At 35.1% G+C, this 21,733-nt stretch overlaps 1 protein-coding gene across 11 annotated transcripts in view; it reads right to left on the reverse strand.

The window, feature by feature from the left end:
- The window catches only part of CCSER2 (coiled-coil serine rich protein 2), a 183,621-nt gene that overhangs the window by 125,889 nt on the left and 35,999 nt on the right, over positions 1–21,733 (reverse strand). For 10 of the 11 annotated variants that reach the window (XM_081823970.1, XM_081823972.1, XM_081823976.1 and 7 more), the window contains exons 2-3: positions 13,510–14,959; positions 12,082–12,278 (exon numbers count right to left, since the gene is read on the reverse strand). In XM_081823970.1, the coding sequence (XP_081680096.1) occupies positions 12,082–12,278; positions 13,510–14,920 (1,608 nt within the window). In that variant the 5' untranslated portion in view covers positions 14,921–14,959. Of the gene's footprint in view, positions 1–1,808; positions 1,828–12,081; positions 12,279–13,509; positions 14,960–21,733 lie in introns of those variants that run through there. The other variant, XM_081823981.1, reaches the window with a different exon arrangement.

Here is a 21,733-nt window from a genome sequence, read left to right on the forward strand (position 1 = left end):
CTAGAACCCTCAGTTTGTTTTTCAGAGTCCATCGTCTCTCATGGTTCGTCCACCCCTCCGATTTCCCCCGCTTCATTCCTCCCCTCCCGCTACCTTCTTCTTTTTTTTTTCTTAACATATCTTGCATTATTTGTCTCAGAGGTACAGTAGATCTCCATTTTGCTACCACTTTAGCCCAAGCCACTACCATCCGTCTTCAGGAACAATAGCTTCCAGCATCTTGTCTAGCTCCCTTCTAATTCAATCTTCATACAGAGCATTTTTTAAATGTAAATCAAATTATGTCCCTTTCAAGCTTAAAACCGTCCATCAGTTCCCCTTCAATTTTTAGGACAAAGATCCAAATCCTTTGAGCCCTGTAAGAACCTGTATTTATAGCCTCTCTCCTGCCACTCCTCCCTTCCATGTCAGTGCTCAAGCTATAGTAGCCTTCTCATAGTTCCTCAAATATTCCATAATCCCTTCCTGCCTCAAGGCCTTCTCATATGCTGTTTACTAAAACAGGTAACATCCTTGCAACTACATATACCCTTTTAACCCTAGGGCAACTTAGCCAAAATATCATTTCCAAAAAACGCCTTACCTAACACCCACACTAGACCAGGTTTTCCAGTAACATACTTTCATATTTTGTAATTCTCCTCTGTAGAACTTTCCCCACTTACTAACTGAAGATAGTTGCTAAGTTAGCTAAATATTTCAACCACATCGGCCTCATTAGGACACAAGCACCACTAAAATAAAAGCTATAGCTGCCTGATCAATGTATCCTCAACATCTTGCGCATAACAGTCACTCAAATATGTCGAATGGATTGATGGATGCCTTCCACCGCAGCCCAGAGAAAGAATGGTGCTAGAAATAACAAAAAGAAAAGTGAAAGCCTAAAGAGCTTATATAGACTTATATTGAGTTTGAAAAATTAATTTCTGAATCTTTAAAATTATCTGTAGTGTTCTAATGCAGGAGTCAGCAAACTTTCTTAAAAGACCAAATAGTAGGGGCACCTGGATGGCTCAGTCAGGTAAGCGTCTGACTTGTGATTTCAACTCAGGCCATGATCTCAGGGTCCTAGGATCGAGTCCCACATCGGGCTCCACCGCGCTCAGTGTGGAGTCTGCTTGTCCCTCTCTCTCTCAAATAAATAAAAAATAAATAAAATCTTAAAAAAAAAAAGACCAAATAGTAAATATTTTTAGGTTTGTGGGCAATACAGTCTCTGATGCAGCTATTCAATCCTGCCATAGCAGCATGAAAGCAGCCACAGACTATATATAAATTAAAAGGCATGGTTGCACTGTAATAAAATTTTATTTACAAAAACAGGTTGGCAGCCTGAGGCTACAGCTTTGCTGGACCCTATTAATATATCCCAAAGAAACAGGAGGCAGAAATTAAACAAAAAAAAAATAAAACTGTTCTTTCATTTTAAACTCATAAAGAAGCTTTTCTTGAGATGCCATACAAACTTTTCCCCAAACTTTGAACTCAAAATGGGTTAACATGTATTAATTAAAAGCACACATGGAATCTTCCTTTAATGGTCAGAATTAAGTATATCTCCTCTCTTAATGTGGATCATAAGTTTCTGTTGAGGCAGCAATTGTCTCTTTATTCACATGTATTTCTCAGTAACTAGAGTACAGAGCACACAGTGGAAATTTAAAACACATGCTGAACAAATGAACGATCCAACCATAGATTAGCCTTTCCCCTTTCCATTCTTCTAGTCTACTATAGTTTGGTGCAGAGACAAGAGGAGAAGCAATTAATCTGTAAATTTCGATTTTCAAAAAAGATAAGGACACCTGGTATCAAGCATCTGCCTTCGGCTCAGGTCATGATCCCGGGGTCCTGGGATTGAGTCCTGCATCAGGCTCCTTGCTCAGCAGGGAGCCTGCTTCTCCCTCTGCCTGCCGCTCCCCCTGCTTGTGCATGCTCTCTCTGTCAAATAAGTAAAGAAAATCTTAAAAAAAAAAAAAAGATATTCTCCAGTAAGACTGAAAAGGAACAATTTTCCAAAAGGCAGACATTTAATAACAAAGAGAAAACAGAATACAACAGTGAATAGCACCTTCTTTACCTTAAAGAAGAAACCCAGTATAAATTTATGGTGCCACATCGTACAGTAGAGACAATAAACTAGGAGCTGGTTTATTCCAACTTCTAATTCCTCTGTGTCTCTTAAGTGATTGTGTGACTTAACTTTTCTAGGCTTTGGTGTCCTTATCTATAAAATTAGTGGATAAGAGTAAATGATCTCTATGTCCTCAATTCTACAGCATCTAATTTTTCTGTATATAAAAGACTCAATATAGCACTGCCAAGTGGATGAATGGAAACAAATGCAAAATCTCATAAAACTGAATAATGAAGGGTGGGAAAGAGTAGTAAACAATCTCCATTGTGATAGGTATGACCAATAGATCTAAAATGAAAATTCAGATTAATGTATAAATTGCCAGAGTATATAATGGTCCAATGTCCAAGAAAACAAAAGCTGGGAGTTATAAAGTAATCCCATCCTCCTTTTATTTAAAATCATAGTTCATAGTGCAGCACACCTAACATGAAAATACAAACATACACACACAAGCTGCTATAAGTTATTTCCAGTTATTGGAAGATATCAAATATTACAAGTAAAAATATTCAAATATCTCCAAATAATAAAACCTATGATTAGCTACAGCAATGACAAACCTTAGTGAAGGCCACTTCAATAACTATGTCATCAGTTTAGAGTAACTTAAATTGAAAAAAATGAGTTTGGCTAAACTGTGCTTAAAATTTACTATTTTATTTTTAGTACTAGAGCTAAATTTGTCAACTTCAAAATAATATGATAATCGTATTATTTAAAAAAAACTCTAAGGCTAGGTAGAAGAATAATGGCCACCTCAGAGATGTCCATATTTTAATCCCTGGAACCTATGAATATGTTAGGTTACATGGCAAAGAAGAATTAAGGTTACAAATGAATTAAGATTGCCAATGAGAAGACCTCAAAATAGGGCAGTATACTGGATTATCCAGTTGGGCCCAATGTAATCACAAGGGTCCTTAAATAGAAGAGGGAGACAAGGTCATAGTAACATGAGGTGAGACTCAACCTGCCATTGCTGGCTCTGCAGATGGAAGGGGCTATGAGCCGAGCAACGCGGCAGCCTCGAAGCTAGAAACGCAAGGAAAGAGATTCCCCTCTAGAGCTTTCAAAAGGAAAGCCTTGCCCACTTTTTTTTTAGTCCAGTGGGGGCCTGGGTCCTAAGACAGTAAGATAAGTTTGTGTTGTTTTAAGCTATTAAGATTTTTGGTAATTTGTCACACACAGCAATAAGAAAAAACTAATACACCTATAGATTTATAAATGTGTTTTTAATTAAAGTCTGAATCTGATTACAAAAACAACAATAAAAATCAGAATGCCCAGCATCCTTAATGAGATTTTTCTAATTTCTGAGATTATGTAGTTCTTTATTGCTACAGATACACAACAAAGACAGTATTATATGTGCTATATTTTTTCCAAATAAATACTACTTTTCCCCCTTTGAAAAAGCAGTTTTGCAATAGATGCCTCTTAAATCTTTATGGTTGAGCCAATCCCAGATTCTCATAAATCCTTCCAACACAAGACACTGTTCACTTTCCTCATTGATTATAATTAATTTCACTGACCATTATAATAATCTAATTCACATTTCCTAAAAATCAGAGCAGTTCATGTCAAACTCTGAATTTAACCAGTGTTTGAAAAATGAACCTTTTAGCTGTCTGGATACTTCCAGACCCAGATTTTCATATTAGTCACATAAAATAATACAGATTCTATAAAATTTACTACATATAGAAGCATTTTTCATGAATTTTATGAATTTTTTATCATTTGCTTTGATAATAAAACAGATACATGTACAGGTCTGGGAATGTTTATACTGTACCTATATTAAGATTAAGATGTCCAAGAGCATCTTCATAAATATTCTTTCAAATTGGCAGGTAGGGATTGGGGGTGGAAGAGTGAGGCATGAGGAGTCAGAGACTGAGCAAGCTAAGGAAGGCATACATACAGAGGGACAGTGAACATGGGAAATTAGAGCCCAAGTAATGTGAAAAGAGCATCCATGCCCAGGTGAGCCTAGTACATCAGGGCTTAAGCACATTTGGGGTAATGATGAGAGTGAAGAGGGAGCATTTGAGACAGGAGGTTGGCCTGGTATGAGATATAAGAATTTAAGCAGAATATATGTGGGGAATGGCCTGATATGGTACATCAGAGCCCAAACAGGGTAGAAACATTATCCATGCATGGTGTGTGACCCATTGTAGGGGTTTCAGAGCCCAGGTAGGATGAGAAAGACATAAATGGGAAAGAGGAAGTGGTGGCAAAGAACAGAAATCAGTTACATAGAGGGAAACAGATCAAATAAGTAAATATTTTAAGGATAACAGAAGCCAGGTTTATCACCATCAGAGAAGGGAGGTTGCAAATATAGAAAGAAAATTTGAATGAATCCTGTGGCATTGGATTGGAATTGGAGGTATTAGTATGAACTCATGGTTTTCAATATATAGATAATGTAGAAATAAATATTGATGTAAATGTGTATGTATATAAATAAACACACACACTTATATTCCCTCTTTCTGTCCACTGAAGATGCCTGGGAGCAGCAAATTTTCAACAGCAGTGAGTATACCTAGCCCCCAGAATTCGGCTTCAAAAACAGCATTTTCCATTAAAAGGAACCAGGGCTCTTGGAGGAATGGCTTTCTTTCCCTTTAATACATTTATGTATTTGTGAACAGTAAATAATATTGTTTTATATGTGTTTTTACAGCTTATATAAGTGATACATAATGTTCTGCAACTTCTTTTTTTTAATTTTACATTTTTGTGGTACATGTGTATTGTAAGTGTAAGTTCATTCATTTTTACTGCTGTATAATATGTATAATATACTATATAAGATCACTTAAATATGTTAATTTGTTTCCCTGCTAATGAACATTTAAGTTATCCCTAATAATAATAAGAAGAAGACGACAGTACAGCAATAAACATTCTTATTCATGTCTCTGATCATATATGTTAGGGTTTCTTTAGGATATAAACCTAAGAATAACATTACTGGAACAGCGCATATTTGGATCTTCAACTTTACTACATGTTGCCAAGTATCTTCCAAAAATGATTTAGCAATTTATCCTTCCCAGCAGTGAAGAAAGATTTCTATTGTTCGTCATATTCACCCCACTTGCTATTATCTGACTAAAATTTTAGCCAGTCTGGTGAGTGTGAAATTGTATGTCTCAGTACACATTAGCTATTTACTATTTTATTATCTTCTATCTGTTGTATTATTTTGCCTTTTTCTTATTGATAAGGAAAATTTACCATGTGGTCTGACTTCTAATTCTTGTTAAATGTATCACAAATAATCTCTTAGCCAGTGGCTTTTAACTTTGTTTTTATTTATTATCTATGTCTAGTTTTAAATTTTGATGTAATTAATTTTTTTAAGATTTTATTTCTTTGAGAGAGAGAGCATAAGCAGGGGGAGAGGCAGAAGGAGAGGGAGAAACAGGATCCCCGCTGAGCAGGGAGCCTGATGTGGGACTCAATCCCAGGACCCTGAGATCATGACTTGAGCCAAAGGTAGCACTTAACCGACTGAACCACCCAGGTGCCCTTGATGTAATTAAATTTAGTAATTTTTTTCTTTATGGTTTTTAGTGAGTATATGTGTGTGTGTGTGTGTTTAAGACATCCTTTCCTGTCCTAGGACCATATAGGTATTTTGCATATTGAGAGGCAATATAGCACAGTGATTAAGAGCCAGGGCTCTGGAACAAGCTAAATTAAAAATCCATGTACTAGCTGTATATCCTTGGATTCTATGTTTGTTCCTTTTTTTTAATAAGATGGAGATAATAACAGCACCTACCTCTTGGGCTGATATTAGAAAGTACATGCCTGAATAGTGTGAAGAGCCATGCTGATACCGGTGTTGAGTATTTTGAGTATCATCTCTGACTATCTCATGGGGTTGCTATAAAGATTAAATAACGTCATACATATAAGATACTTAATGCCAGGACTATAGCAAGAGCTCAGTAGACATTACCATAATACCATAAAGATGTTAAAAGATAAGATAATCTGGGGGTGCCTGGGTGGCTCAGTTGGTTAGGCGCCTGCCTTCAGCTCAGGTCATGATCCCGGGATTCTGGGATCAAGCTCCACATTAGGCTCCCTGCTCAGCGGAGAGCCTGCTTCTCCCTCTCCTCCCTGTGCATGCTCTCTATTGCTACCTCTGTCTCTCTCTCTCTCAAATAAATAAATAAAATCTTAAAAAAAAAAAAAAGGTAAGGTAATCCTGAATATTTTTTTTTTTTTTTTTTTTTTTTTTAGAGAGAGAGCATGCACATGAGTGGGGTAGAGGGGTGGGAGGCAGAGGGAGAGGGAGAGAGAGAATCTTAAGCAGACTCCACACCCAGTGCAACACCCAACACTGGGCTGGACCTCACAACCTTGAAATCATAACCTGAGCTGAAATCAAGAGTCAGACACTTAACCAACTGAGCCATCCAGGAGCTCCCTGAATAACTTTCACCAAGAAATGACAACTTAGATGAAATTGACAAATTCTCAAAAAGCAACACACACAAAAACTATACCTATATATCTTAATGGGCATATCTACTAAAAACATTATATCTGTTATTAAAAACCTCTCACAAAGGAAACTCCAGGTTCTAAAGTTTTATTTGGTGAATTTGTAGACATTTAAGAAAGGGGAATATCAACTGTCCATAAATTCCTTGAAAGGGCAAAAAAAAACCAGGGAATACTTCTCAACTCATTTATGATGGCAGCACAACCCTGATACCAAATGTGAAAAGAAAAGAAAAGATAGAGCCACCTTGCTCATGAACATAAATGCAACAAATCTAAATAAACTATTAGGATATCAAGCCCAACAACATTTAAAAGAATAATACATCACAACCAAGTGAATTTATTCCAGGAATAGAAGGTGGTTTAACATTTGAAAATCAAGAAATGTAATCTACCACACTAACAGATAACATATAACAGGAAAAAAATTTTTGATGATTTTAATAAATGTAGAGAAAAATTAACATCTACTCACAAAAAAAAAAAAAATCAAATGAAACAAAAGGGAACTTGCTTAATCTGATGAAAGATATCTATAACCACCCCCACCACACACACACAGAAATTTTAATGGTGGACTATTAAACTTTGCTGAAATTCTATCACCTTTTCAATTCAACGTTATGGTGGAGGTCCTAACACATCCAATAAAAGGGAGGATGGGAAGACGGAGACTTTGCAAACGGTATGACTTCACGTATATGTAGAAATTCCAGGCAATTATTAAAACTAATAAGTGAATTCCCCAAGGTCACTGGAAAAACAGCTCAAAATACAAAAATCAAATATATTTGTACATACAACAAAAACGAAGAAAATAAAAATTTAAAGTGGTACCATTTATATTGATGAAATCAAATACCTAAAAATAAAGCAAATATGTATAAATTTTTATAGAGAACATTAGCAAGAAATATTTCTGAAGTCCCAAGTAAATGGAAGAACACACCATATTCATGAATTGGAAGATTCACTGTAGTAAACATGTCAATTCTTCCCAAGCCGATTTACAAAGTTAATGCAATCCCATTCAAAATCCCTGAAGGTTCTTTGTAGAAATTGACGTGTTCATTCTAATAATTAAAGAGACTGCAAAAGGTGAGCTAGGGAAACCTTGGAAAAGAAAAAGCTGTAAGACTTACATTACCAGATGTCAATACTTAAAGCTACAGAAATAAAAACAGTATAGCACTGACACATGGATAAAAGAAGAGACCAATGAACTAAAAGAGAGTCAAGAAATACATTGATACAATCACTGATTTATAACAAAGATAACTCTGCAGTAGAGTAGGGAACAAAAACTTCTCAAAAAAAGAAAAAAATTAGGGCGCCTGGGTGGCTCAGTTGGTTAAGCGACTGCCTTCGGCTCAGGTCATGATCCTGGAGTCTCTGGATCGAGTCCCGCATCGGGCTCCCTGCTCAGCAGGGAGTCGGCTTCTCCCTCTGACCCTCCCCCCTCTCATGTGCTCTCTCTCTCCTCTCATCCTCTCTCTCAAATAAATAAATAAAATCTTTAAAAAAAAAAAAAGAAAAAATTAATCTTGACCTCTACCTCATAACATGCACAAAAATAATTTCCAGGGGTCTCATAGATCTAAATGTAAAAGGCTAAAAAACAAACCTTTTAGAAGAAAACACTGGAACATATCTTTAAGACTTTGGGGTAAATGAAAATTTTGCAGTTCAAAACAGTGCTAACAACAAAGGAAAAAATGTAAACTACACTATATTGAAATTGTTAATTTCTACTCAACAAAAGACACTATTAAGAGATTTTAAAAGCAACCCATATGTATGAAATATATACACAAACATGTATATAAATGTGTATGTATATATGTGTGTAAAAAAATTTATATCCAAAATATACGAAGGGGTTTTTACAAACCAAAAAGAAAAAATACAGCTTAATATAAGACATGTCACATAAGAGGATATCCTAAGGGTGAATAAACATAGGTGAAGGTGCTCAACAAGCAGTTCTCACAAAACACAAGACAAAAATCTCAGTGCAATACTATATCCCCACCAGAATAGCAAAAATGCAAAAAGACAGACACCACCAAAAGAAAGTGGGATTTCTAGAATGCTCATTTACTACCAGTGGTACTGTACAGTGGTACAACCACTTTGGAAAACTAATAGCATCTGAAGCTATATACATAAATACCCGATAACCCAGTGGTGCCTCTCCTACATATTTTACCAATGCATAAATGTTTACCCAAAAACATGTAGCAATATCTTCCCAACAGTAGCAGTTGCCAAAAACTGGAAACAACCTGAATGTCTATCAATAAGTGGGATAAAGTAAGTTGTACTACCTTCACACAAAGGAATATTATATAACAAAACAAGAAACAAACTATAAAAAGTACAAAATATTGACTCAAAGAAGCCAGATATAAAATAGGCATGTTTATAATTCTACTTATATGAAGTATAGGCAAAACTAATCTATAGTGATATAAATCAAAACAGGGTGTGCCTTTGGGGGAGGGGTTGAATGACTGAAAAGCACAGGAAACATGCTGGGGTGATAGAAATATCCTCTATCACAATGTGGATGACTTAAACAATTATATAAAAATATTCAAAATTCTCTGTGCTGTATGAAAAATATTTGTGCGTTTTATTTAATGTAAATTATACCTCAACAAAACACTATTCATATTTAAACAAAAAAAAATTACCTAGATTCTAGATAAGCACTATGCAAAGTAGTCAGTCTACAAACTGTTTGTTAGGGTCCATGACAAGATAAGGAGGAGCTCCCACCAAAATGCGTATCAATGCACTGCTTTTTTCAAAGAGAAAGTTTTACTATGAAAACAGTATCAACTAAACTAAATAGTGGGTTGAACTAAACTGTGTTAGTAGTGACACAGTTGACTCACGTTCTAATGAAAGCTCCTTATCTTGACCTGGACCGGAAGGAGCACTGTTGTAGAGAACAACCATGAGGGTGGCTGGGGAACTGGCGGTAAAGGGGGTGGGGACATGGACTTTGGTGAGAGGGACAGGGAGGCCAAGAAAAATGAGAATATGTTAAAGTTCTTTTTGGGTTAAGTTTAAATATTCATTTAAACTACTCTAGGCAAAAAAAAAAAAAAGGAGAAAAAGTGAGACAATTAAAAATAGCAAGATGGCAGAATGAAGTCCAAGTATATCAATAAATGCAAACATAAAAGGACTAAACTCACTGGTTAAAAGAAAAAGAGAAATTGTAATTTAAAAAAATTATAACCTATTTGCTATGTATCAAAAGGTTCATGGTAAAAGCATGGAACATACATAAATAAAAATGATAAAATATACTAATATCTGAAAAAAGGGCCTTAAGACAAAAAGCATGAGGAATAGAGCTCACTAAATTATGACTTTAAGTCCAATTTCACCAAGAAAACAATTCTCAACAAGTACACACCTAACAAAATACACTCAAAATATAAAAAGCAAAAACTGATAGAATTTCAGGACAAAAATGATAAATCCACTATCCCAGTAGGAGACCTTAACACTTTTTGAACATCTACCATCAATTCTCCATCCTTTCTCAGACTGTTTTCCTCTTAAATCAGAAGCTCTGAGATTGGGGTGCCTGGGTGGCTCAGTCGTTAAGCGTCTGCCTTCGGCTCAGGTCAGGATCCCAGGGTCCTGGGATCGAGCCCCACATCGGGCTCCCTGCTTAGCGGGAAACCTGCTTCTCCCTCTCCCAGTCCCCCTGCTTGTGTTCCCTCTCTCGCTGTGTCTCTGTCAAATAAATAAATAAAATCTTTAAAAAAAAAAAAAAAGCTCTGAGATCTTAAAGACTAATGGTCAATCGAGGTGCATTCTTTTTTTTTTTTTTAAGATTTTATTTATTTATTTGACAGAGAGATAGCGAGCACAGAACACAAGCAGGGGGACTGGGAGAGGGAGAAGCAGGCTTCCCGTGCAGCAGGGAGCCCGACATGGGCTGACCTGAGCCAAAGGCAGACGTTTAACGACTGAACCACCCAGGCGCCCCTCGAGGTGCATTCTGAACCCTTTTAGAGGCATCATTAAGTTATAGGTACAGTGAACTGAAAATAGTGGGAACCTCTGAAAAATGTCAGGTACTAAGTGGATTATTGCTGCCATCTGCTGGACACAATGTTCACTCCCACTTTGATCATACTTGCTTTAAAAAGTCCTAGTAAGAAAGCACATAAGGCCCTAAAACTATAATCTTTTCTAAACTTCCTTTATCTAATGAGATAGAGATACTCTCTAAATTAAATATGTGTCCTCTCTATGTCTGTGAAATTTAACAATTCCCTGGTAATGATGTTTATTTTTTCCAATTCACAGGTTTATGAGAACATAGAAAATTACATTTCCAAAAAATCCACTTGGAATTTAGTATATCCACAAAGACTACCAATTTTCCCATACAACTACTGGAAAATCGTATTTTATATACTGAGTAATTACAATGAGTCACTTTAAACACCCCAACTACACTTTACTCATGTGGCATATTAGCCACATTACATGCAATGTCTTTTAAAATACGCACATAATAATGTATGGTAGGTCTTCTAGTGCTGACCCATATTTGGTTCCCTTGCCTTCCAGGCACACAGGAAAATGACACTTCTTGCCCCGTTAGTACTTAATAGGGTCAATAGGTTGTGAGTAAAAGTACCATGTGCCATCTGCAGGCCATGGCAAGTAATTGCACATGTGAGACCTAGCAGCATTCTTCCTCTACAAGTGACCTTTTTCATGGGGCCTCAAAAGGAGATGGTGAAGCCACCTTGTTTTGGTGATGGTGAAGATGAAAGCAGCTGAGAACACTGAAGTTGCCCTATATAGTTTCCCAGACCTACAACAGACTCTGGAAGAGTAAAAAATAAGCTTTTATTGTGTTAAGCCACTGAGTTAGCACTTAAATGTTACCTCAGCATAGCCTAGCCCAGGATTTCTCAAGAGTGGCACTACTGACATCTTGGGCTGGATAATCCTTTGCTGTGGATACCACTGTAAGGGCATTAAGCAGCATCCCTGGCATCTTCCCACTATTTGTCAGTAGCACCCCTCAATATGACAACCAAAATTAGATCCAGACGTTGCCTTCCTCCCCAAATTTGAGAACCACTAGCTTAGCTTAACCTGAATACAGCATATCTATTTATATTTACGTCTGTGTATATAATGTATGAGAGTGTATTTAACTCAAGTGTCACGTGACACAAATATACGCTTTATTATGTATTAAGGTCAGATGTTTTATAGGCTCTTAACAGATATGAATTTCCTTTTTTAAACTAGGAGAGCTATTTATAAACTTAAAAAAATCCAAGCAGTATCACAAGTCTTTCCATAGTAAGGTAAACAAAATGTTGCAAAAGAATATACAAATTCATACGTACTATGCTGTTCATTTCTGAAGACTCATAGCTCCCAACTGGATGGACATTTCCAATGGGCTCCAAACCCTCTTCATCCCACATGTATGTTCCATCAGAACTATCAGATGGAGAGAGCTCAAATGAAGAACCAGCTCTGTAATCTGTATCTGGTGAAATCAAGTTATTCCCAGAAGTATGTTTTGTACATTCACTCCTGTCTTCAATTCATTTTTTAAGAAGAAAAAGAAAAAAAAAGTTATTAATTCACAAAAATATATTTCTCAAAAATAAATTATAAATTCTAATAATTTAATATATTATAGCAAAAAAATGGCAAAAAAGTATTAGTAACTATAGCATTTTCTAAATCCTAAATAATAAAAAAGATCCAGAGATAAAATCTTAAATAACCTACTGAAATGCTTCCCAATACATTATGTAAAAGAAAATTCATGGAGCCATCTTTCACTTCTGCAATATTTCTAAAATTATAAATAAAGCTTCATATTCTTTTAATATTTCCTAAGATATTTACTTTTACACACTGGCCATGAAACTCCTTACTCTGTATATATCATTTAACCTTGCAGTTGCCTCCTCATAAGAGAAACACTTGTTCTGGCATTCACTTCTAACTAGAAGACCCTCGGACAGTCATGGGTTTTTATGCATTTATATCAATGCGCTGCTTTTTTCAAAGAGAAAGTTTTACTATGAAAACAATATCAACTAAACTAAATAGTGGGTTGAACTAAACTGTGTTAGTAGGCATAGCCTAGACCCTTGACCAGATCACATGCCTACACCCAATCCCTTCAGTTTGCTCTTTTTCAGGCTATCTGGGGACAAAGATATATTTTCTCCAGACTTTTAGTACCAGGATGACCAAGTATAAGAGGAAATGTTTAATAGGTACTAATCTCACTTTCCTCAGTTAAAAAAATATAGTTCCTCTGAAAGTATAACTATATGAAATCTAAGTCCTCCTTTAAAAAAATGAAAATTTCCTAGGATAAAAACATTCATTAGATTGGACATAACCTGTATTATTATTAGCTCATTTACCCTTTGGCACAGCTTTACTCTAAACAAACAGCATCTATTACCATAAGGGAAGAGACGGTCTAAAATGGCATGCCACTGTTTAGGGAAGTGGGGGAAAAGAAAAAATTCTGAAGCAGTAGGAATAGGCCTGTACATGAGAGCCAAAGAAGAACAAAGTTAAGATACATTAGGGAAGAGTATTTTTATTGTTGTTTTAAATAGTGAAAAATAAGACCGGGAGCAAAAGTCATAGGAAGATAAAAGTTGCCTTACCCCAATTTTATCTAGATCCATCCCTCCACAAAATTGACAGTATCTTGGAATTAATCAAAAGGCAATCCTAAATGTAAGTTCAATTATATTATCTAAGAAAAAGCAAACAAACTTAAGAATATTAATATTTACCAGAGACACTTATATCTATCCACTCGTCAGTTTTACTTTTTTCATTTTCCTTGGGGGAATCAAATATATCCCTCGATGGTGCATTTTCATGCTTTTCTTCTTTGAGAGAAATTTCCTCTGGAGTTATTCTAGTTCTGTTGGAGTCTTCTATATCTATAAAATCATCACTAAAGTCTTCACTTAAATCATTCTTATCAGAAGATGACAAAGACGACAAGGAAATATCATCCACATCATCACTCAGGTATCTAATTTTAGCATTATGCTTCATGGTCTGGTCATTTCCTGTTCTATAACTATCATTTTCAATTAGTTCTTGGTCCTTATTAGTAGCACTGTCCTTAGCCATAAGTTCAGCATCTTCTTCTACACATGAATCAGCAGGTGAATTTTTATTACCATCAACTGTGATAGTGCCAGAAAATGGAGGTCGGCTAGACTTCAGTAGCGAGGGATGAACCATCCTATAACCCAAAGTGGAAGTTACACCTGGGCCATTTGGTAAAGCCAACTTTTTTCCACCAGCAGCATAAGGCCTATTAAATCCAAATCCTAAGTGATCATTCCCATTGAGTACTTCTGACTGTCGGGAATTTCTTGCTAGCATACTTGACCTCAGAGGCACTCTAATGGGTAGCTGTTGGTTCTGATAAGGCTTTGTAAGATCTGCAGCTCTATTGAAGGAATGTGATCTGGTTATAGATGAAGGTGGAAGGAATGAATTCTGAATGGAATGTGAAAAACTTTGTGACCTTACCATTTTTTCACAAGTAACAGATTTAATATTGTCTAGGGACTGTGCTAAGCCTTCTCCAGAACTGCTTCTGGTGGCACAGGAGTTTGCTCTAGGCCTTTGTATGCTACCAGCTGAACGGTTCCCATACAATCCATTCAACTGTGATTTTGGGGCACTGACTGAAGAATATGAAGTCCTTCCTAATAATGTGCCTTTGGTGTATTTACCCAAACTAGATGGTCCAGACAAAGACTTTTGGTTTAACTCCTCTGTAGATGACACAAACATAGTGGATGGCTTTGCTAACTTTGATGTGAGTAAAGAAATACTTTTCAAGCCTCCCTTTATCCCATTTTTATCAAACATTCCTTGAGTAGGTGCATGTTTTTCAGGATCAATTACTTTATCATGTGAAGTTTGAGTACTGTTACGCTCTTCAACACTTTGTGCACTGAGCTGGTATTTACTTGCCGTTCTCCAATTAAATGAATGGGATGATGGGCAATCAGAGCCATTATTTTTGATGTAACTTTTGACGTTGCTACTCTTGGAAGTTCCCAATAAATTAACAGGGGTCCCATTTGGCATTGGCTGCAGTGTACTTCTCACAGATTTTGTTCCATACTTTGGCAATTTGGAACCCAAAAATGTCTTGATTTGTGTTTTTTCTTCCATGAGCTATAAGATGCATTTGTTCTTAAAATTTGACAGAATCTGAGGAGACAAAAAAGTAGATTAAAGGTTCCTAAATAAGCATAATTACATGGGTTATTACATAATAAGTATATTCATAGACAATGAAATGCAGCAAAGCTCAAAACCTACTTATGATTCCTACAAAGCTCTTAATAAATATTGAATGCAGTAATTAATAAATTAATGTTAGGAGAAACTAAAGAACATTTTTATAAATACTTTTATAAACTTAGGCTATGCATAATGATAGCAAAATCCAGAATTAATGAAACTAGACTGCCAATTTTGATTATTTTTTTTATTATGTTAGTCACTATACAGTACATCATTAGTTTTTGATGTAGTGTTCTATGTTGACCGTATTTTTTAAAAAAGAAACACTTCTATAAAAAACACATCTTCCAATTTCCAATCCAAATTATTTTTTTCACTTCGGATAGTATTATCTCCTTTAAAAAATAAAATGTGATTTGTTATTTTTTAAAGCATATGTGATCTTATAAAAACTGGAATACATTTTTAAAATTCATTACTAAAATCACGGTAGGATGTAGGAAAAAATACAGTAACACCAAAAAAAAATTCTTCTGACATTAACAGTGGAGATATCAGGTATCATTTTAAGCAACTATCTCAAAAAAATTTCCAACTGGTAAAATAAATAGATACTACAGTAGGTGTCATGGTGAAAAGTATAATGGTTTTAATAAAGTTGATTAGCCCACTAATCTCAACCTTCCAAATTTATTTTAAAAGGTAACACAAAACAACAAACACAAAAGGGTTCAATGCACAGACAAGAGCATAAAACTAGAAACACCTAGTGTTCTTTATTTAACTGTTTAATAAGGTATAACATATGTCATGGTCACATGATGAGATTACAAAGATGAGATAGAAATATTAAAATGTTTATCCTAACATTAACAGAAATATAATATGCTATATGCTTACTGCTCACTATATATGCTCACTGTGATTATATAAAAATTCTACAAAAGCATACAGAAGTGCAAAATGTGAATAAAAGAAAAATATATGCCTTAGGGTCACTGACGGTTTTTAAAATTATTTTCTTACAACACTGTAATTTGTTGGTTGTTTTTTTAGTAAGCCATCCCTATACTTTAAAAATTGAGAGTTTCTAGAGTATGTATATGTTATTATGTCAAAAGTAAATATTTAGGAAATCATACAGACATTCAAGTAAAGATGGTGGGGTGAAGCAGAATTTCAGAACTTCCTATCCCCAGTAACTAATAAAAGAGAAAGATTATATATACATGTATGTGTATACAATTTTTAGCCAAAAAGTCACCAGCTACAAAAATTGTTGAAGCACCTCTAAACTTTAAAAACTAGTGGACAGAAAAAGATTCTGTACAATGTGGTCTGGTTCCCAGCCTGATGACACTGCCTGAAAGCAGTAATGGGGAAAATAGGTGAGTTGATAAAACTTCAAGGTTTTAGTAAACATCCTCCAGTTTGGATAGAAACTGGTTTGGCATGCCATAGAAAAGTCCAGGAAAACACCTTCAGCACAGAAGCTCTGAAATCTCAGCTGAGGCACAGTGGGACCAGAACCTATCAACTACTAAGGCACTATTCTGACTTGAGGGAAGGGTCTGAAGCCCCTAAAATTACACTACACCCTCAGCAGGATGGAGTGAGGCTAGTAGACATTTAACAAAACCTAAGGAGACAGGAGAGCTTGGAGCACCAGAAGAGTTCTTCCCACAACACCACCTTATACCCCTCGATCACAGAGAAGCAGACAGAGAACAGCATACAACTGCTCAAAAGGTCTATTGAGGGGGTGCAGTAAAAGGAGGAGACAAAATCACAGCTAAGGTGAAAAAGGAATCAATGGGAATTCACCCATGTTCTATCAGGGCAAATACAAGTCTTGATCTAGCTAGTTAAGTCTCTACCTAGAAAGATAAAAAGAAATGGCCACACAACTGTATAAACAAGGGAGGAGAAGGAAAGAGAGAAACAAATAATGACTATAGCAAGCAGAACAAAGGAAGAACCCAGAGTGAAAGAAAACACACAAAAGGAAATAAGGAAATTCCCAGTGAGTTCTTTGTAACAAAGAACAACCTAATAAGAACAAACATTTAATACAAGAATTCAAAGATAAAAAAAACAAAACAGGTAAATTAAAATCAGCTAAGGAAATCAATTAGGAAGTAAAGAACCAAAGACTAAAAATCAAACTAATTGGCAAGGAGAAAAGTCTTAAAATAACCTGAGTATTGAGGAGAAAAAAAGATATCAGAGCACTTAGATAGAAGATGTAGGACAGAGATTGAATGTAAAGATCATTAGTATCCCTGACACAGAATAACTAAACAAATAGAAGAGAAAAAGCAGGTAGACATAAGAGAAACTATCCCTAAAATAAAGGGGAAAAAAAATCTATAGAACAGAAGGAAAATTAAACCACAGATCTAAGTACATATCTAGGTTAAGTTAATAAAATATCAAGGATGGATAAAGAAGTCATTCTCCAGGAATGCAGGCAGAAAAAAAAATTACTTTGTAACAATGATTGAGAGTTTGATTTCATGGACTGCCATTTACTAATCCCTGATGGTTTACAGAGACCTATTCTGTGTTGGGTGAGACAAAAAGGAGAATTTGATCCATTAGTGATTTGTTCATTTATCTCTTCTGTTTACCTATTCTGAGCTCAAATCAATTAAGAATCTCACACGGACCAGAAAGAAGAATAGCCCTTTGGTATCTAGACAGGTCAGGTTTTGTGTTTCTGTGTTAATTCTGTAGCCACAGTTAAAATTGTAGAATTGGAAACTATAAACTCTCTTAGTGTTTGTAAGGCTATGTATCTATAATTCAGAAAGGTCTTTTATTTCTCATCCCAAGTACATATTACTTTCCTACCCCTGGAGGTTATGAACAAATTAGATTATAAAGTCTCTTAAAGCAGCTCTGTTCTGATTAGCTTACAGAGATAAATATGCATTTATACAGATTATCAAAATTCCCAGAAAATAAGAAAATTGATCTAATATTTTAAATGTGTTATACTTTTAAAAATTATTCTTACAGAAACTAACTCAGAAAGGTTTTAAGAACCAAGTTCACATAATTAAGGTTAAGTATCTGGCAAACAAAACTAGCAGGTTTGTCTTCTGATTTTTTATCAGTGTTAAATATAACATAAGCATATATTTTTATTCCAGTAGAGTAACTTTAATGAAACAAATATATGCTTGATGATCAAATAATCCATTCTTACTCATACAACAATGTTTAAGATTATGAAAATGTAAATCTGTGTTTAAATTGAATGATTATTTTGGGACGCCTGGGTGGCTGAGTAGGTTAAACGTGTGCCTTTGGCTCAGGTCATGATCCCAGGGTCCTGGGATAAGCCCAGCATCCAGCTTCCTGCTCAGCGGGGAGCCTGCTTCTCCCTCTGCCTGCCACTCCTCCTGATTGTGCGCGCACACGTGCACTCTCTCTCTGGCAAATAAATAAATATTTTTTAAAAAATAATTTGAGTGATTATTCTGACAAGCTTTTTATTTCAACAGTAATTATGTTTTAATAGTGTCAACTTACTCATAATTTTCAAGAACTTTAAAGGTAACTTAAAAAATAATTGAATTAACTAATGAATAATCATTGACTTACTAGATCATTTCTAAGTAAGGTAGAATGCTAAAACATTGATTACAAAGCGTAATTTCAAGTTTATATGCTTTCACTTCTTGTTATTACAGAAGCTTCTCATTACAGAGAAAGACTAGATTTGGGACATGTAAATGAACACACTATTTTTGCTACTTTGAGAAACTGTACACTGGATCCCACTTTTATAAAGGTAGCATGATAGAAATCACATAAAGACACGAGTGCACACAGATATTTGAACACAACAAAGTGTTAATAGTGGTTACCATTAGGGAAGTGAGAATTAGGTTAAGGGAAGACTTCTTTTTATCTTTAAACCTTTACTATTTAAATATTTTAAACATGCCCAGATTTTTGCAATTTAAAAAGTTTTAACTAAAAAACTGTGTCTTAAAAATAAAAACCATTAAATAAATAAATAAATAAAAATAAAAACCATTTATTCAATATGAAAACAAGACTCTCTTTTTTAAGATTTATTTTTTAGGTAATCTCTACACTCAATGGGGTGCTCAAACTCATAACCCCAAGATCAAGAGTTGCATTCTCTTCTAACTGAGGCAGCCAGGCGCCCCTCAATATGAAAACAAGACTTAACAACAATTTAATCTAACCAAAAACAATTATTCAAAACTAAGTTTAATATATAAAATATACTTAAAAGGCACAAAAATAGAAGATGTCTGAATAAAAAACAAAAGATTTTTTTATTCAACAGATAGAACATCTTCATAAATTACCATTTCAATTTCTCCAGACCTAAACCTCAATTTAATATGTTTTACTTATCAATTTTATCTTTAAAAATATATTCTAAATTCATTATTTCCATTCCGTAACTCTGGTTCTTACCCTCATCATCTCTCTCTACAGAGGCTTCCTACATTATTAAGACTCCCATCTCACTTTGATTCAAACTGTCAACAGTTACACTCTTATAGCACAGATCTGATCATATCCTTCTACCGATTAAAAACTATGCATGGCCCAGGAACAACAAAATAAAACCCAAGATCCACTACAAAGATTAAACTTCTCTATTTGGTTCTACACTATCTTTGCAGTACTATACATTCAAGCCAAGATGATTGTTGGTCATTCCCCAAAATCTATCCTGTATTTTCTACTTTCTATGCCTTTGCTATTGTAAAGACCACCTCAAAGGCCCCATGCTCAAAGTTCAAAATCCCTACACCCACAAACCTTTCAGTTAAAACTGATTTCTCATCTTTCTCTATTCCCTTCACATCAGTAATATAGCTGAGTCTGTCTTTTAATTGTGGGCATGTCTATTTGACCCATTAGAAAGGAAACCTGTTAAGAGCATAAACTAAATGTTATATACTTTGGGTCCTACCACAGGACCACAAATTTGAAAGATTCTCAACTTTTAAGTAAATTCATAATCTCTTAGTGCAAGTTAATTTAATAAATACTAAATCAAGACTGAAAAATAACTTTGTTTTGTGAGCGTGTGATTAACTGGTAGCAGCTGCCCTGAGGATTATGTTGAAAGAGATTCTAAAGTAAAATCTAGACTCTATGATAAATTATCATGATCAAACAGCAATATATGCCATGACCAGAAAAAGGGACAGGAGTAGTATTCATGCCAGATGACTGCCATCCCATTTTTTAATAATAGTCTTTACCACAAAACATACTTCCACACCTACAAACACTTTCAGGATAAACATAAGGAAACGGGTAACAATATTAGATATAAGGGTCATTTTGCAAATCACTAAATAACACACATTAAATATTCTGTCCTCTGGTGAGTCAGTCTATGAGTCAGAAAGGCTTTAACATTTCCCTGCCTATCACAAGTAGACTCACTTCTCTATTCCTCTATTTTATTGTCTAAAATGAGAGTAATGTATATTATCTCCCAAGAATATCTTAAGTATTAATAATTTAGAGGCACAAGACAAGCCCACAAGAAAGACACACTACTGCTACAAAGTGGGGTGCCACCACTCAGAACAAAAACAAGAAAAATTTATTAGAACCTGAATGCACTATTTCCTATCAAGAGTATTTATTTATTTCTAACTGCACAAATGATTGTAATAAATGAAATCAATCACTTGGGCTGTGGTCTTAAGTATAAACTAATCTGATGGCTCAATTGTAAAGCCTGTATATCTGCTTGTATTATGAATACTGTCACTTCATTAGTTGACTGACTACCTATTATCTTTAAATATTCATGAAACTTTCTCCTATATTTGCTTATGTAACTATGAAATGAAATAAAACAAACATTGTGAGTCCACCTCATTTTAATAGCTATGCTACCTCTGATGAACTTACCCTGATATGCAGTCTGTTAAGTGATTAAAGAATGCAGTCATAACGATTTGAAAAAGTACACGCTGGCTACAAAATCTAATGATATCATCTTCTCTGAAATGCTTCACTATTGTCTGTGAGCTTTAATTTAATGCTGAACTAAGAATAATACCTGGCACAGGGCTTGGAAATATCTGAGATTTTCTGATTTAATTTCTGTAAAATGATTTTTGAAGTATAGCACATTTACAGTATTGGTATTTCACATTTGAAAGAATTTTCAAAACTACATATAAATTCCTTTTTAAAAAACTAGTAAATCAGGGACACCTGGGTGGCTCAGTCTAGTTAGGCTTCCGACTCCTGATTTTGGCTCAGGTCATGATCTCAGTGTCCTGGGATCCAGCCCATGTTGGGCTCTGTGCTCAGCGGGGAGTCTGCTTGCTTGAGATTCTCCCTCTCCCGCTCCCTCTGCCCCTCCCCCCATAAATAAATAAATCGATTAAATAAAAGTTTTTTGGGGTTTTTTTTGGTTTTGGTTTGTTTGTTTTATGCTTTTAAAACGAATTCACAATTGGATGGGAAGGGAAACAAAAAAGCAAACTTTATTGAGCATTTACATGATGGGTATCATGCTTACCACTCTATCCTTGTTTAATCATCATAACATTATAAGGTTGTGGATGTCCTCCCATTTTAAATAGATAAACCAAGATTTGGAAAAGAAATAAAATACTTGTCCAAAAAATTATGAACTACTGAAAAGGATTCAGTTTCAAGTCTACCTGATTCCAGGATCCATGCAGACTGCCTTCCTGATAAAGGAATGAAATA

This window comes from Leptonychotes weddellii, chromosome 6 (assembly GCF_054177405.1).
Source record: "Leptonychotes weddellii isolate Sample4059 chromosome 6, ASM5417740v2, whole genome shotgun sequence".
In the NCBI taxonomy this organism is placed as follows: Eukaryota; Metazoa; Chordata; class Mammalia; order Carnivora; family Phocidae; genus Leptonychotes; species Leptonychotes weddellii.